Source organism: Rhynchophorus ferrugineus, unplaced genomic scaffold (assembly GCF_030347505.1).
Source record: "Rhynchophorus ferrugineus isolate W39M unplaced genomic scaffold, kcgeb_rfMv2 rfM2, whole genome shotgun sequence".
Lineage (NCBI taxonomy): Eukaryota > Metazoa > Arthropoda > Insecta > Coleoptera > Curculionidae > Rhynchophorus > Rhynchophorus ferrugineus.
Window position 1 is genome coordinate 34,392,147 of NW_027472581.1, and position 17,659 is coordinate 34,409,805.

Sequence of the window (17,659 nt, forward strand, 5' to 3'; positions counted from 1 at the left end):
AATGTATAAAATAGTAAGTAGTTTTCTCAATCGAAATATAATTCAATACAATTGTTTCAGAAAAAATTGTTGAATAATATAGGAATAAAGTGGTGTAAAGATAACTCACGAAGGGGTTTAATGGAACTTCCAGAGATTGCTTTTAAAAGAATATTATTTCTAAAAACATACAACAAAATCAAGGAAGAAATATATCAATTAACATATTTAAATGAGATATGAATATTTCAGAATGGTACATCGGGATGCTCATGGAAAGATGATAATAAATATTTTAAAGACAACAAAAGCTGATTGAAAAGGTAAATATTGGAATAACTATCGATTAGGTTTTGTTAGTCATAGCATTTATTCATTGCAGACATATAGTTCTTCATGCTGTTACTTGGTATATGTAAATGAAATATTTAATTGCATTTTATGTAATTTACTTTTTTAGAAATTAGCCTGAGAAAAGATACATAGTACATCAGATTACTGAATGTTATGGCCACAGAGTATTACGTCTTCCTCCCTATCTGGTGGAATCTTGAGCAAGTTTTTGATAGATTGGAATTAAACAGCTTATTTATACACTTGATTAGTGTTTCTGAATAAAAGAGTGATTGAATAAAACTTTATAAATGTTGATTTATGATTCAATGCTGACGATTACCAAGACAGGGTGATGAAAGAGGAAACCACTAAAGGTCAGTATACAATTATATACTTTAGTTGTAGGGAATTGCACTATAAAATGTAAAAGCTTTATGAGCATGTGCGTTGTGGTTCCAAATATACAGGAAAGCTTGGTAAACATGTATGAGGAGAGAAATAACACTAACTGTTTTGCAGATATGGCAAACGCATTAAGTTGAATGTAATGATTAGTTGTAGTTTTATCAAGAAAGATGTATACAGATAGTATTAGGACAAACTAAAGAGATATATAGTAATATTGTAATGACATTAGAGGGATACATTGCATCGAAAGAAACAAGAACATAAATTTGCTCTCTAATGAAAGTAAAATACATTACTCAGATATACAATTGTTAATTATGTGGATTAGGCCTTCGGGGATACCACTACATACTAAAACGCGCCTAGAACACTACCGATAGTAATGCGGAAAAAAGCTCAAAGTATATATAATAAAACAACTTTAACCTATACTAATGCGGCTGTAAAATTAATTGTAGTTTTAAGTTCTTCAATAATAAATGCATTTGATGTACTATGACGTGAAAATAAATTATATTTAATAAAATATTTTTTCATTTATTTTATTTGTATTAAAATGTTATTATATATCAGAGCCAAAATGTACTAAAACTCAGAGTTGATGCGGCAACATTGCGACGTTCTGACAGTTCTTCCGTGGTATTTCATTATGCGTTTTAAAAATGTCCTTGAAAATAGTATCAACAATATATTTTATTACTTTACCGAGCTTAATAATACCTAAAATATATGCTGTAAATCTGAGTACCCCCATAATTAAACTGATGCATTAAAAACCGTCCCTTGGTAATATTTGACAGTATAATTTTGCTAATGATCTGAGAGGGCGGAGAAAGAAACAGGGAGATAAAGTAGCAGTTATCTAGTGACAAATATTGCGGTTGGTCTCTACGCCCGAAGTTCTTGGGAAAGTTGGGGACTTAAGTAATTCTTGGTCTGAAAGTTTGACAAGATTAACGCTATCCTTGTTTTACGATCTGTCGATTAGCGTCCTAGAATAAATACGTCGAAGAACTTTTTTTATTTATAAAAAAAATATGCCTTGGACAGCTCGCCATTCGTAAACGCATCTTGTCCCTATTCTTGTTTGAATTCATTGGAAGTTAATCTATGCACTGGTTAAATTCCCGGTGACAACGTTTAAACTTAATTTACGACTAATTTATGCCTTATTTTGCTTGCCAGCTCCATAAGGTGTTGTCAGATCATCTGTAATTATAGTAAGTGTATCATAATTGAGTTTAAGTTGATAAAGCAGGTTGAGTAAATGTCTCCTAAGGTTTTGCTGATATAGAAGAATTATATTGTTGAATTTTTTTATCAGTATCTTGTATGAATATATTTTAGATTTGAATACATAATAAAAATCATCGACCACATTAATTTATATGATCAAATGTTGATAACAGAAACCGTAAATTGGACGATTAGTAAAGAACTTTTGCATGTGTATAATTATTTATCAAACTATCGAGGACACGGTCCTATTAAGACGTCGTCTAGTCCACTATACTTATAAAATCTACTGTTATTGCGTCACTATTATCTATATGACTGAATTAATGCGTTTGTTACTCGTTATTGCTAGTCTCCTTTGCAACAAGTCCTTCATTGACATCGGCAGGCATCTTAAGTAACTAAGTAACTAAGTAACTAAGTAACTAAGTAACTAAGTAACTAAGTAACTAAGTAACTAAGTAACTAAGTAACTAAGTAACTAAGTAACTAAGTAACTAAGTAACTAAGTAAGTAAGTAACTAAGTAACTAAGTAACTAAGTAACTAAGTAACTAAGTAACTAAGTAACTAAGTAACTAAGTAACTAAGTAACTAAGTAACTAAGTAACTAAGTAACTAAGTAACTAAGTAACTAAGTAACTAAGTAACTAAGTAACTAAGTAACTAAGTAACTAAGTAACTAAGTAACTAAGTAACTAAGTAACTAAGTAACTAAGTAACTAAGTAACTAAGTAACTAAGTAACTAAGTAACTAAGTAACTAAGTAACTAAGTAACTAAGTAACTAAGTAACTAAGTAACTAAGTAACTAAGTAACTAAGTAACTAACTAACTAAGTAACTAAGTAACTAAGTAACTAAGTAACTAAGTAACTAAGTAACTAAGTAACTAAGTAACTAAGTAACTAAGTAACTAAGTAACTAAGTAACTAAGTAACTAAGTAACTAAGTAACTAAGTAACTAAGTAACTAAGTAACTAAGTAACTAAGTAACTAAGTAACTAAGTAACTAAGTAACTAAGTAACTAAGTAACTAAGTAACTAAGTAACTAAGTAACTAAGTAACTAAGTAACTAAGTAACTAAGTAACTAAGTAACTAAGTAACTAAGTAACTAAGTAACTAAGTAACTAAGTAACTAAGTAACTAAGTAACTAAGTAACTAAGTAACTAAGTAACTAAGTAACTAAGTAACTAAGTAACTAAGTAACTAAGTAACTAAGTAACTAAGTAACTAAGTAACTAAGTAACTAAGTAACTAAGTAACTAAGTAACTAAGTAACTAAGTAACTAAGTAACTAAGTAACTAAGTAACTAAGTAACTAAGTAACTAAGTAACTAAGTAACTAAGTAACTAAGTAACTAAGTAACTAAGTAACTAAGTAACTAAGTAACTAAGTAACTAAGTAACTAAGTAACTAAGTAACTAAGTAACTAAGTAACTAAGTAACTAAGTAACTAAGTAACTAAGTAACTAAGTAACTAAGTAACTAAGTAACTAAGTAACTAAGTAACTAAGTAACTAAGTAACTAAGTAACTAATTAACTAAGTAACTAAGTAACTAAGTAACTGAGTAACTAAGTAACTAAGCAACTAAGTAACTAAGTAACTAAGTAACTAAGTAACTAAGTAACTAAGTAACTAAGTAGCTAAGTAACTAAGTTCTGCTGTCAATGTAGTAAATTAGATTTTCATACCTATAGTATTTCCAATTAAACAGCCAATGCATGTCACAATATTCCACCAAAACTAATTTTTTGCCTAACAATCAATGAATTTTGTTGAAACGGTTCAATAGGGCATTTTCAGTTCATTTGTGTGGTAGCCAGTTTCTCTTCCTTTTAATATTTCCTTGATTAAGTTGACTAATAACCTGATAAGCCCTTTGGAAGATACTTGAGAGATTGACCTAGTCTTTCAATTCATTATCTTCGAATTTTCTTGCCCCCATCATCCGTTTTTTGTCATTGACTTCAAATTTAAAACTTTTAAACCGTTGAAAAAAATGTCAACTGAAACAAGTTTATGAATTTATTTGATATACCTTTGGCAGCAGATATGTTTAAGTCAAACAAGAAAGATATTGAATGTCGAAAATGCAATTTGGAGCAAGAAAGTTATTTTATGCAAAGAAATGTCCGAGCAATTAAATTTAATAATTATGGTCTACTCAAAACAGTGAACTCACGTCATCAAGATGTTTAATTTAATGTCTGTCGCAATTTGTAAATTCGTTTTAAAATCAGACAATGTTTTCCTTCTCATTTTATTCGAGTTAAAAAGAGACACAACGCTAGATGATAAATTCGAACATGTAACAGAACCAGTTTGCGGACGACTTTTGTCCCGTTGTCAAACGTATGGAACATTCTTCAAAATATTAGTTATAATAACTACAGGGTATAAATCGGCAAACCTATATATATTTGCTTATAAATTTCATATATATAATATCAAAATGACTTTACAAGAAAACACTTTACTGAAGGAAAGAAGGACTAAGCGTAAAAGGTAAATATGTGCTGTAGTCAAACTAAAATATATTACTTGGATATTTGGGGATTATATTGCATAAAGATACGCCAAGAGCTCTGACATCGATAATATATATATATATATATATATATATATATATATATATATATATATATATACTGTAATGTTAGAATAAATTATATTTGATAAAAATATTTTTGTTTAATTAATTTATTTAGATTAAAATTTAGTTGTATATCAAAGCCAAAATAAACAAAAATCCAAAATGAACTAACAGTTTATGCGGCAACACTGCGACGTTTTTACGTCATCAATTCATATGAAATCAGTTTACCGTTTTATTGAACGGACCATAGAGTAGTTTGTTGAATAGTTTTTTATATTGATGTTTTGCAGTTTGGTTAATATATATCGCCGGCTAAAATATATGCAAGCACTGAGAAATACATTTTCAAGTAAATAACCAAGAAATATATTTAAAATTAGTGTTTTAAAAAATGTTAAGTTGAAAGAAAATGTATTGTCGGGATTATTTCCCACTACTCCCACTGTGCATGGTCCATGTCGTGTTTTAATGAATATCGATACAAAATAACCGACCGGTAAAACAGTAAATAGAGAGACCTATATCAAAGCAGCTCAATCTAAAATTTTAAATCGAAATATCCCCGACTTCACTCGCCACTTTTCATCTGTCCGTTCCCCCTGATGTGACCGGTTTACGTTTCATAGCGCGAGCTTCTATTCCCACGTTATTGGTAAAGTTCTGCGGCTTATATATAATTTTATTTGGCGGAATTAAAGTTTCCCATCGCTCTTTGAACTTTAGGTATCGCCGCAGCGCTAGAATATCTCATTATGAATCTCGTCGCTGACGGTGAACTATTAGTTTTAGTTCTAATGTGCTCTGTGATGCTGGTAATTGGATTATTTGAAAACCTTTACTACGCATTTTTCGTTCACTGTATAGTTATTTTTCATCTACCTAGTAATCTGATCTAGACAACTATATTTTAGATATTTATTGAGATTTCAAGAAAACAAAAATATTACAAAAAAGAATAAAATATATGGTATTAAAAAAACAGCCTGCAACTAACGTAACGGGGAGAAACGGATTCTATCCAGCACAACATTTTTACAGCCTTTGAAGCATTCTGAAACAAAAAAAAACAAAGAGATCTAGAATCTCTATAATAAAGAGGTCTCTATAATAAACTCACTTTTTCGCAAAATAGCTTTAAAAGTTCTAAAATCCATTCTACTCGAATATTCGATATTCACTTATGCTTTAACTCATTTATATTAGGGATTATTTTTTGAAATGTGTGAGCTGGATAATATGGTTAACGGTTAGGGATGTAAGTTATTCCTTCTTACACTGTTAAGAAACATGAGAGTTCTAATGGAACATTGATTATAAAAGAATATAATTTTTAAAAGCATTTCAAGCAAGAAAAGGAAGATTTCTAAACCATCAGTTATTTTTATAGAGAATGCACTATAGCATAAATAGTGGAACGACATCTATATCCATGTTCTACTTGAGGAATGGCTTGCACAACCTAAATTAAGCCTGCAAAATATTATGTTAAACTGTGAATAATTTAACCTGCAAAATATTATGTTAAACTGTGAATAATTTAAAGTTGTTTCTTGGTAAATATAAATGAAATGTTTAATTCCGTTTATCTAATTTGCTTATTTAGAAATAGGCCTCAAAAAAGATACACAGTACATCAGATGGCTGAACTAAGACCACAGAGTGTAACGTCTTCTTCCCTCTCACTGTATATGGAATAAAAAAATAAAAAAATAAAAATCGTATTGTTATGACATATTAAAGAATTTTCAGAATGTACATGGGCTATTGATTAAAGTTATTGAGGAGTTAACTAATACTAATTGTTTTTCAGATATGGCAAATGCATTAGGGAGAATACAGTGATTAAATTCAATTTTATTGAGAAAAATGTGCAAAAAATACAGTAACAGAAGAAATAAAGTTAACATACAATGATATTAGAGTAACTTGAGAATAAGACATAACAACGGAAGTAAAAAAACTAAACATAAAAGCTAAATATGTTCCCTAATGAAAGTATAATGTATTATTTGGATATACAATTGTTAATTAGATAGACTAGGCATCAAGGGAATACCATGGGTGGTTTAGAAAAGAGTTCAAGTATATGGCTGTACTCAACAATATATCTATAGCAATGTACACAACTCAACATGTTTACAACATTTGTAGTATTCTGAAACTAAAAACAAAATAACGAAAAAAATAACAAAAAGATCTAGAATTGTAAAGATAACTCTATGACCTGAACCTGGAAAAAAATTAACTTACTCGCTAAGATGCACGCTACGCGAATACTCAATATTCAATACAAATTATCCTTAAGTCATTTATTTTATAGATAGTTGTTTGAAATGATTGAGGTGGCACGTTATCTGCGATCTTCTATAAGCCAGGCCTGTGGAAATCATATTGATCAAAAATGCTAGACTGAAAAACATATGAATAACTACCAAATCTCAAATTTCTGTTTTCTGAGTCTGCTAGTCTAATCTAGAAAAACAACTCACAGACTATAATTATTATGTAAGCCACACGTAATCGCATTTGTTCGAATATTTAAGGAAAAATAAACTGAATATATGAATATATAAATTCGAAATCGCTTATACACATGATGTCATCATGTTATTGTATTCTGTATGCGTCGCTCTTCTTTCTTATCAATTCTTTATTAACTATATTACTATAAGGGAATAGAGTATAAGCTAAAGACAGCACTTTTGGCTTTGTAAAGATATTGATTCGGAAGAGGTATATATACTGTTCAAAACAGTAGTGACGTACGTCATCAATATGTGCCTGCCGAAAGTTGCAAATTCGTAAACTTTGTTAAACTGTGTTATATATACATTCACATTTTTGCTCCCAATTTCATTAAATTATTTTGATATATTTGTCAAATTTTGACTGTTTGATTGAATGTACGTTTTTAAACCACTGAATATAGAGCCTCAGAATGCGATCTCTTATGTATAAAGATATAACTAAATTTTGTTCATTCAAAGCGGGTTTATTTACTACAGGAAGAAATTAAATAATATAATTTTAATAAAATATTTTATTTAAATACTAGTTAAGATTTGAACAAAACATTTTAAAAATACATCAAGAAATAATATCTAATCAGACAACTAATAACTTATTACCTAATTGCACATTGTTACTGCCTTATATATTATAAAATTAAAAACTATAAATAAAAAAATTATTTGTTTAAAATATACTATTATTTTTTATCCCATTGCCTTTGCTCAGTATGTTGTTCACAATTCATCATTTTAAAAAGCCAACAAATTTTAAACCGCCATTTGCTGACAATTAATGAATGATAATTTTGGTTAAATTTAGTTTTGTATATTCCTTTGTGAATAAGTAAAAAAGCTTAGAGATTCTCACTCAAATGAATTAAAATAGCTTCTTGGTACCGCTAAATAACATTTAGGTAACATAACATAACAGCAGAATTCTAAAAATATAAATAATAATTGTTTGTAAGATGATCTGTATAGTAATACTAGCTGACCCGACAGACTTCGTCCTGTCAAAAAGATTTGTAATGTGGCAGTTTTTGTGCCTACGTATTTTAAAAAATTCTCCTGAACAGAACCATCACCCTGGTGATAGGGCGTTGTGAATAAAAAATAATTAAATAAAACATATATAAGGATTGAAAAGTAAGTAATCGCTTTATTGTTAATCATGTGAATCATAATTATTATTATTATTATCATTATATTGCTTTGTGGTATACGATGTTTTTTGTTTGATTACCTGGCGCATAGATAAACAAATCTGATGGTTTTCCAACACGGGAGCAGGCAACATACAATTGACCATGTGAGAAACATGGGTTTTCTAGATTAATACCACAAACACTTAATGATTGCCCCTGGGACTTGTTTATAGTCATAGCAAAAGCAAGCCGTCAACATGTCTATAGGAAATTTGCCATTACCAATGTCAATGAGTTGTTTAGAGAATATGTTTCCAGATTGGTCATTTTGCAACTCGACACGCATATTCTTGCTTAAATGAAGTACTTTAACATGTTTCCACAAATTGGAGGACTTTAGACATGCATTGAGTTCATCAGCTGGCGTTGATCGTGGAATCACTGGCAATGTTTGACGAAAATCTCCTGCTAATAAAATCATTGCACCACCAAATCGGTTATTATTGCTACGTAGATCTTTTAAGGTTCTGTCTAAAGCCTCCAAAGATTTTTTATGTGCCATCGTGCATTCATCCCAAACAATCAATTTACATTGCTGCAAAACCTTTGCCATTGCAGAGTTCTTCGAAACGTTGCAGGTTGGAGTTTCATTGCTTTGCATATTTAATGGCAATTTTAGTGCTGAATGGGCTGTTCGACCACCTTCAAGCAAAGTTGCTGCGATTCCCGACGAAGCGAGTGCAAGTGCAATTTTATTTTGTGAGCGAATTGTTGCTAATATTAATGAAATAAAAAAAGTTTTTCCTGTACCACCAGGTGCATCTAAGAAATAAATCCCTCCAGTTTCATCATTTGTTACTTTCATAAGAGTTTCAAATACATACTTCTGTTGTTCATTTAACAGTGGAAGATTTGTTTGAATTTATTCTTTCAAAGCGTTGAGATCATACAGTCTTTCTCGATGCAACTCTTGGTTAAAAGCCTCATGCATTGGACGATTGGGTGCGGTCAGGCCTAATTGAATTAATAGTTTGTTTGACCTTATCAAGCACATGTCCTCAATTGAAATCAATGCTTCATTGTAAATTTCTTCACTGATTTGTATATTTGGATTTCCCATTCTATTCCGTATTTGATACAAAATATCATCACACATATAATCTTTGTACTTCATCCACAAATCAATTGGGTTTGATGGGAAGCATGTAGATATAATTATAGAAAACAATGTTCGTATTTGATGAGTGTGTGATGATATTACAGCATCATTGAGAGTTTGATCCCAATGAGCATCATTTTCAAGCAATTGCAAACGTTGACAGGCTTCTCTGTAGGATCCACACAATTCACCATCAACAGTTCGTAACTGTTGGAATGATGTTGGGCCACGTACATTGACTAATAGCAGTCGTAAATAAAAACATTCATCATTGCTTGGATGTACTGAATAAATCCGGCCAATCGCATCGGTGGAATATACATCTGTATATCCTGGAACTGGTTTTCCTTGTTTCCGTCGTATAAATCTCCTTGAGGATTGATTCCAGGTATAATATTTTGGCATTTCAGAATATAGCAATGTTTGTGCGAAATCATCGTTTTGGCATGTCTCAAAAAAACTGGTTAATGTAGTAGATGGTGGCTGAGCAGCTCTTTGTACTGCGTTCTGTGCTGTAAAATACACTCTTTGTCCATTTTCTAAATGCACAGCTAAGTGAACAACAGAAGGGTGTCTCTCATGAATAGGAAAAGAAAATATTCGCCAAACTGCTTCATTACTGCTAACATAGCGGCCCATTTGGTATTGGGTAACTTCATCATTAGAATTCTCTGCACCAATTCCAATCACAGCCATATCACTCCCTTTGGTTACATATTTGCAAATGTATTTAATCGATTTCACTGAATGCCAAGATTCAACGTTGATGTGTGCTTTGAATGTCTTTGATAAAATGGGTGAATATGGAACAATCCAACGATTATCTATTTCAATATCTTGTTAATTTAATTTGACAATTGTTGATTTTCCGTTGTCTGCTGTCGATCTGCGACGATACAATGGATAACCGTCATTACCAGTAATTGTTTCCGATATTAATGTCCGTGGATATCGTTTTGAACATTTACCATCCATCATACACGGTGAATTTTGATTAAGAGTTCCACAGGGACCATGTATCATGTTTTTGATAACTACCTCATGCAATCCAGGATCTACTTGTACATTAGGGATTTCAGCTGATATCACTGCATCAACTTCATTTGGCCTTATCTTTTCAACCAACCAAATCAAAATGTGTGCATGTGGCAATCCTCGTTTCTGCCACTCCACAGAAAACATCCAGCAGCGTGTCTCACCAAATACATTATGTTTTACGATGAAATTCATTAAAGATTTCAACTTTTGTCTAAAGACTCTGGCTGTAATATCATGACGATCAATGGATGATTTCCCAGGTAATAACTCCTGCTTAATTTCTATCCATTGCGGATTGCATGTAAATGTGATGAACAAATCTGCTGTACCATAATGACGAACATACGACATGGCATCTTGAGCATATTCGTGCATATGCCGAGGGCTTCCGATGTATGTTGCTGGAAGAATAGTCATCCGACCGACATTCTGTGCATTTCCATCAGTATTAATCGCATCTCGAAGGTGAATATACTCTTCAGATCGGAGTTTGGTTTGATTCAACCTGATGAATGTTAATCTCTCCGTTTCAATTTTAACATACATGTCATCAACATATTTGTGATATAATCGCCGACATTTCAATATGTGATTATCTGCATTTTCCCGAATCATTAGGCGGTATGAATAATAGTTCATTGAACTGACTTTTTTGTTGGTTTCAGAACCTGTAAACAGATTTTGTTTTAATAACATTCAAATATAAAATTAAAATACATAATATAGTGACTGAGATATTATCGCCATAGCTAAACTAATATTTTAGTTACCTGTAATGGGATTTATCATTTTTATTGATAAATCGTAGCCATCTTCACCTTGCCAAAATATAATGGGATATTGCAGTGCATCATATGAGCGGTGTGTTTCCTTTATAGGTTGTAATTGAAAATTCCGACGATGTAAAACAATATCACGGGATTCCAAGTTTTCTCCAACTACAACGATAGCAACTTCATCAATAGTTGGTGCATTAAAACGTCTTGTATGTTGACCTGCAGGTGTTTTATCAGCTCTGATTACAATTTTGTGATTATCGGATGGCATCAGATCCAGGGCAGTTTTAAACAATATAATCAATTGATTGTGTTGATGAAATAAAGTTTGTAATTGTTCTACAATAGACCTTTTTACTAAATTGTTATGTGCACAACGCAGATCAATTTCTTGTGGTGAATTGCCCATAAAATAAATTTGCAGGAATTTGTTGTCGCTATCTGACACTGGTAACAGTGAACCTGCTCTGTGATATATTTGCCCTTGTATCTGTATATAAAAAAAATATTATGGTGTGGTATAAATTAATGGATTGTCAATGATCAAACTTAAATAATATTTGATCTTAAAAAGTATATATTTAGTTTTAACTAATATCTATCAAATATAAAATATAATAAAAGTGTCACTGAAACTGAATCACCATATAATATGATGACTAAGTGATATATTTCGTAATGATTAAGAAATTGAAGATTAGTAACACATCTTAACTTTGGTGACAGAAAATTTTGTTCGCTAAAATAATTATGAGTAACTGCTATAATACATACCTTGAAAGTTGGCATAAAATTTTCCCGAACTGCATTTGTTGCCCCAAATGAAGTCATTTGAAAGCAATTGTTATATTGTTGAATATGTGTCAAAAAGTGTATAGAATCTGTTCCTATTCCTGAAACCAATGAGTACAATGGTTCTGGTGGTGGATCCAATTGTATCAATTTCACTTTACCATTTGCGCAACACAATCCATTGGCATCGTTTTTGTATTTTAATGCCTTACAGTGTGAGCAAACCAAGTTCATAGAACCAATAACAACACATTGGTAGTTACTGTAGTCAATTGACACATCGTAACTGAAAGCAGCTGGATTCAAACTTGCGCGATTATTAGTTGAATGTCGCGCTCGCGCTTCACGCGTTTGTGATATCCGAATTCTTTCACGTTCATTTCCGTCGTCACGTTCTTGTGCAGTACGATTAGATCGGTAATTAGCTTGGTTTATAGCATTTCTGGTTCTTCTACCTAAATTGCTTCGTCTTATAGGAGGCATATCAAATATAAATTATTTTTTCACTAATCACGAACTAAACAAACACTAACTAACTAAACACTCTGCACAAAACACGATATACGAATTTGTTTCGTGTATCACTTGACAATTCATCTGTCATCTGTCAAAAGTCATCTGTAACAGACAACTTTTTTTTTTAAATTTGATATGACTTGAACTCAAATCCTTTTAAGCCGTACGAATTGTTTTATTTATTTAAAATTTGAATTAAATTTTATACAAATAAAAAATTTTAAATAAATAAAACAATTCGTACGGATTAAAAGGATTTGAGTTCAAGTCATATCAAATTTAAAAAAAAAAGTTGTCTGTTACAGATGACTTTTGACAGATGACAGATGAATTGTCAACTGATACACGAAACAAATTCAAACAAAAAGGGCTATTTTTAGGTTTTTTCCAGCAATAATTCTAATTTTTCTCGCCGTAAAAACCATCCCTGAACTTCAACGAACATTTTAAAAAAAGATTTGGCCAAATTGGTCCAGGCGTTGTTGAGTTATGCGCTTAGGAACATATTTTGCGATTCATTTTTATATATAAGACTAGCTGACCCGACAGACTTCGTCCTGTCAAAAAGATTTGTAATGTGGCAGTTTTTGTGCCTACGTATTTTAAAAAATTCTCCTGAACAGAACCATCACCCTGGTGATAGGGCGTTGTGAATAAAAAATAATTAAATAAAACATATATAAGGATTGAAAAGTAAGTAATCGCTTTATTGTTAATCATGTGAATCATAATTATTATTATTATTATCATTATATTGCTTTGTGGTATACGATGTTTTTTGTTTGATTACCTGGCGCATAGATAAACAAATCTGATGGTTTTCCAACACGGGAACAGGCAACATACAATTGACCATGTGAGAAACATGGGTTTTCTAGATTAATACCACAAACACTTAATGATTGCCCCTGGGACTTGTTTATAGTCATAGCAAAAGCAAGCCGTCAACATGTCTATAGGAAATTTGCCATTACCAATGTCAATGAGTTGTTTAGAGAATATGTTTCCAGATTGGTCATTTTGCAACTCGACACGCATATTCTTGCTTAAATGAAGTACTTTAACATGTTTCCACAAATTGGAGGACTTTAGACATGCATTGAGTTCATCAGCTGGCGTTGATCGTGGAATCACTGGCAATGTTTGACGAAAATCTCCTGCTAATAAAATCATTGCACCACCAAATCGGTTATTATTGCTACGTAGATCTTTTAAGGTTCTGTCTAAAGCCTCCAAAGATTTTTTATGTGCCATCGTGCATTCATCCCAAACAATCAATTTACATTGCTGCAAAACCTTTGCCATTGCAGAGTTCTTCGAAACGTTGCAGGTTGGAGTTTCATTGCTTTGCATATTTAATGGCAATTTTAGTGCTGAATGGGCTGTTCGACCACCTTCAAGCAAAGTTGCTGCGATTCCCGACGAAGCGAGTGCAAGTGCAATTTTATTTTGTGAGCGAATTGTTGCTAATATTAATGAAATAAAAAAAGTTTTTCCTGTACCACCAGGTGCATCTAAGAAATAAATCCCTCCAGTTTCATCATTTGTTACTTTCATAAGAGTTTCAAATACATACTTCTGTTGTTCATTTAACAGTGGAAGATTTGTTTGAATTTATTCTTTCAAAGCGTTGAGATCATACAGTCTTTCTCGATGCAACTCTTGGTTAAAAGCGTCATGCATTGGACGATTGGGCGAGGTCAGGCCTAATTGAATTAATAGTTTGTTTGACATTATCAAGCACATGTCCTCAATTGAAATCAATACTTCATTGTAAATTTCTTCACTGATTTGTATATTTGGATTTCCCATTCTATTCCGTATTTGATACAAAATATCATCACACATATAATCTTTGTACTTCATCCACAAATCAATTGGGTTTGATGGGAAGCATGTAGATATGATTATAGAAAACAATGTTCGTATTTGATGAGTGTGTGATGATATTACAGCATCATTGAGAGTTTGATCCCAATGAGCGTCATTTTCAAGCAATTGCAAACGTTGACAGGCTTCTCTGTAGGATCCACACAATTCACCATCAACAGTTCGTAACTGTTGGAATGATGTTGGGCCACGTACATTGACTAATAGCAGTCGTAAATAAAAACATTCATCATTGCTTGGATGTACTGAATAAATCCGGCCAATCGCATCGGTGGAATATACATCTGTATATCCTGGAACTGGTTTTCCTTGTTTCCGTCGTATAAATCTCCTTGAGGATTGATTCCAGGTATAATATTTTGGCATTTCAGAATATAGCAATGTTTGTGCGAAATCATCGTTTTGGCATGTCTCAAAAAAACTGGTTAATGTAGTAGATGGTGGCTGAGCAGCTCTTTGTACTGCGTTCTGTGCTGTAAAATACACTCTTTGTCCATTTTCTAAATGCACAGCTAAGTGAACAACAGAAGGGTGTCTCTCATGAATAGGAAAAGAAAATATTCGCCAAACTGCTTCATTACTGCTAACATAGCGGCCCATTTGGTATTGGGTAACTTCATCATTAGAATTCTCTGCACCAATTCCAATCACAGCCATATCACTCCCTTTGGTTACATATTTGCAAATGTATTTAATCGATTTCACTGAATGGCAAGATTCAACGTTGATGTGTGCTTTGAATGTCTTTGATAAAATGGGTGAATATGGAACAATCCAACGATTATCTATTTCAATATCTTGTTAATTTAATTTGACAATTGTTGATTTTCCGTTGTCTGCTGTCGATCTGCGACGATACAATGGATAACCGTCATTACCAGTAATTGTTTCCGATATTAATGTCAGTGGATATCGTTTTGAACATTTACCATCCATCATACACGGTGAATTTTGATTAAGAGTTCCACAGGGACCATGTATCATGTTTTTGATAACTACCTCATGCAATCCAGGATCTACTTGTACATTAGGGATTTCAGCTGATATCACTGCATCAACTTCATTTGGCCTTATCTTTTCAACCAACCAAATCAAAATGTGTGCATGTGGCAATCCTCGTTTCTGCCACTCCACAGAATACATCCAGCAGCGTGTCTCACCAAACACATTATGTTTTACGATGAAATTCATTAAAGATTTCAACTTTTGTCTAAAGACTCTGGCTGTAATATCATGACGATCAATGGATGATTTCCCAGGTAATAACTCCTGCTTAATTTCTATCCATTGCGGATTGCATGTAAATGTGATGAACAAATCTGCTGTACCATAATGACGAACATACGACATGGCATCTTGAGCATATTCGTGCATATGCCGAGGGCTTCCGATGTATGTTGCTGGAAGAATAGTCATCCGACCGACATTCTGTGCATTTCCATCAGTATTAATCGCATCTCGAAGGTGAATATACTCTTCAGATCGGAGTTTGGTTTGATTCAACCTGATGAATGTTAATCTCTCCGTTTCAATTTTAACATACATGTCATCAACATATTTGTGATATAATCGCCGACATTTCAATATGTGATTATCTGCATTTTCCCGAATCATTAGGCGGTATGAATAATAGTTCATTGAACTGACTTTTTTGTTGGTTTCAGAACCTGTAAACAGATTTTGTTTTAATAACATTCAAATATAAAATTAAAATACATAATATAGTGACTGAGATATTATCGCCATAGCTAAACTAATATTTTAGTTACCTGTAATGGGATTTATCATTTTTATTGATAAATCGTAGCCATCTTCACCTTGCCAAAATATAATGGGATATTGCAGTGCATCATATGAGCGGTGTGTTTCCTTTATAGGTTGTAATTGAAAATTCCGACGATGTAAAACAATATCACGGGATTCCAAGTTTTCTCCAACTACAACGATAGCAACTTCATCAATAGTTGGTGCATTAAAACGTCTTGTATGTTGACCTGCAGGTGTTTTATCAGCTCTGATTACAATTTTGTGATTATCGGATGGCATCAGATCCAGGGCAGTTTTAAACAATATAATCAATTGATTGTGTTGATGAAATAAAGTTTGTAATTGTTCTACAATAGACCTTTTTACTAAATTGTTATGTGCACAACGCAGATCAATTTCTTGTGGTGAATTGCCCATAAAATAAATTTGCAGGAATTTGTTGTCGCTATCTGACACTGGTAACAGTGAACCTGCTCTGTGATATATTTGCCCTTGTATTTGTAAATAAAAAAAATATTATGGTGTGGTATAAATTAATGGATTGTCAATGATCAAACTTAAATAATATTTGATCTTAAAAAGTATATATTTAGTTTTAACTAATATCTATCAAATATAAAATATAATAAAAGTGTCACTGAAACTGAATCACCATATAATATGATGACTAAGTGATATATTTCGTAATGATTAAGAAATTGAAGATTAGTAACACATCTTAACTTTGGTGACAGAAAATTTTGTTCGCTAAAATAATTATGAGTAACTGCTATAATACATACCTTGAAAGTTGGCATAAAATTTTCCCGAACTGCATTTGTTGCCCCAAATGAAGTCATTTGAAAGCAATTGTTATATTGTTGAATATGTGTCAAAAAGTGTAAAGAATCTGTTCCTATTCCTGAAACCAATGAGTACAATGGTTCTGGTGGTGGATCCAATTGTATCAATTTCACTTTACCATTTGCGCAACACAATCCATTGGCATCGTTTTTGTATTTTAATGCCTTACAGTGTGAGCAAACCAAGTTCATAGAACCAATAACAACACATTGGTAGTTACTGTAGTCAATTGACACATCGTAACTGAAAGCAGCTGGATTCAAACTTGCGCGATTATTAGTTGAATGTCGCGCTCGCGCTTCACGCGTTTGTGATATCCGAATTCTTTCACGTTCATTTCCGTCGTCACGTTCTTGTGCAGTACGATTAGATCGGTAATTAGCTTGGTTTATAGCATTTCTGGTTCTTCTACCTAAATTGCTTCGTCTTATAGGAGGCATATCAAATATAAATTATTTTTTCACTAATCACGAACTAAACAAACACTAACTAACTAAACACTCTGCACAAAACACGATATACGAATTTGTTTCGTGTATCACTTGACAATTCATCTGTCATCTGTCAAAAGTCATCTGTAACAGACAACTTTTTTTTTTAAATTTGATATGACTTGAACTCAAATCCTTTTAAGCCGTACGAATTGTTTTATTTATTTAAAA

The 17,659-nt window shown here is 32.1% G+C and overlaps 2 protein-coding genes across 2 annotated transcripts; both read right to left on the reverse strand.

Annotated features, from left to right (window-relative positions):
• Positions 1–10,142: 10,142 nt before the first annotated feature.
• On the reverse strand, positions 10,143–17,414 carry LOC143191900 (uncharacterized). The gene is made up of 5 exons (XM_076397338.1): positions 17,329–17,414; positions 12,143–12,487; positions 11,964–12,082; positions 11,184–11,679; positions 10,143–11,081 (listed from the first exon to the last, which is right to left on the reverse strand). The coding sequence occupies exons 2-5, from the start codon at positions 12,462–12,464 to the stop codon at positions 10,216–10,218; spliced, it is 1,803 nt and encodes a 600-aa protein (XP_076253453.1). The 5' UTR covers positions 12,465–12,487; positions 17,329–17,414; the 3' UTR covers positions 10,143–10,215.
• LOC143191901 (uncharacterized) lies at positions 15,189–16,647 on the reverse strand. Its single transcript, XM_076397339.1, has 2 exons — positions 16,157–16,647; positions 15,189–16,054 (listed from the first exon to the last, which is right to left on the reverse strand). The coding sequence occupies exons 1-2, from the start codon at positions 16,569–16,571 to the stop codon at positions 15,189–15,191; spliced, it is 1,281 nt and encodes a 426-aa protein (XP_076253454.1). The 5' UTR covers positions 16,572–16,647.
• Positions 17,415–17,659: the final 245 nt, after the last annotated feature.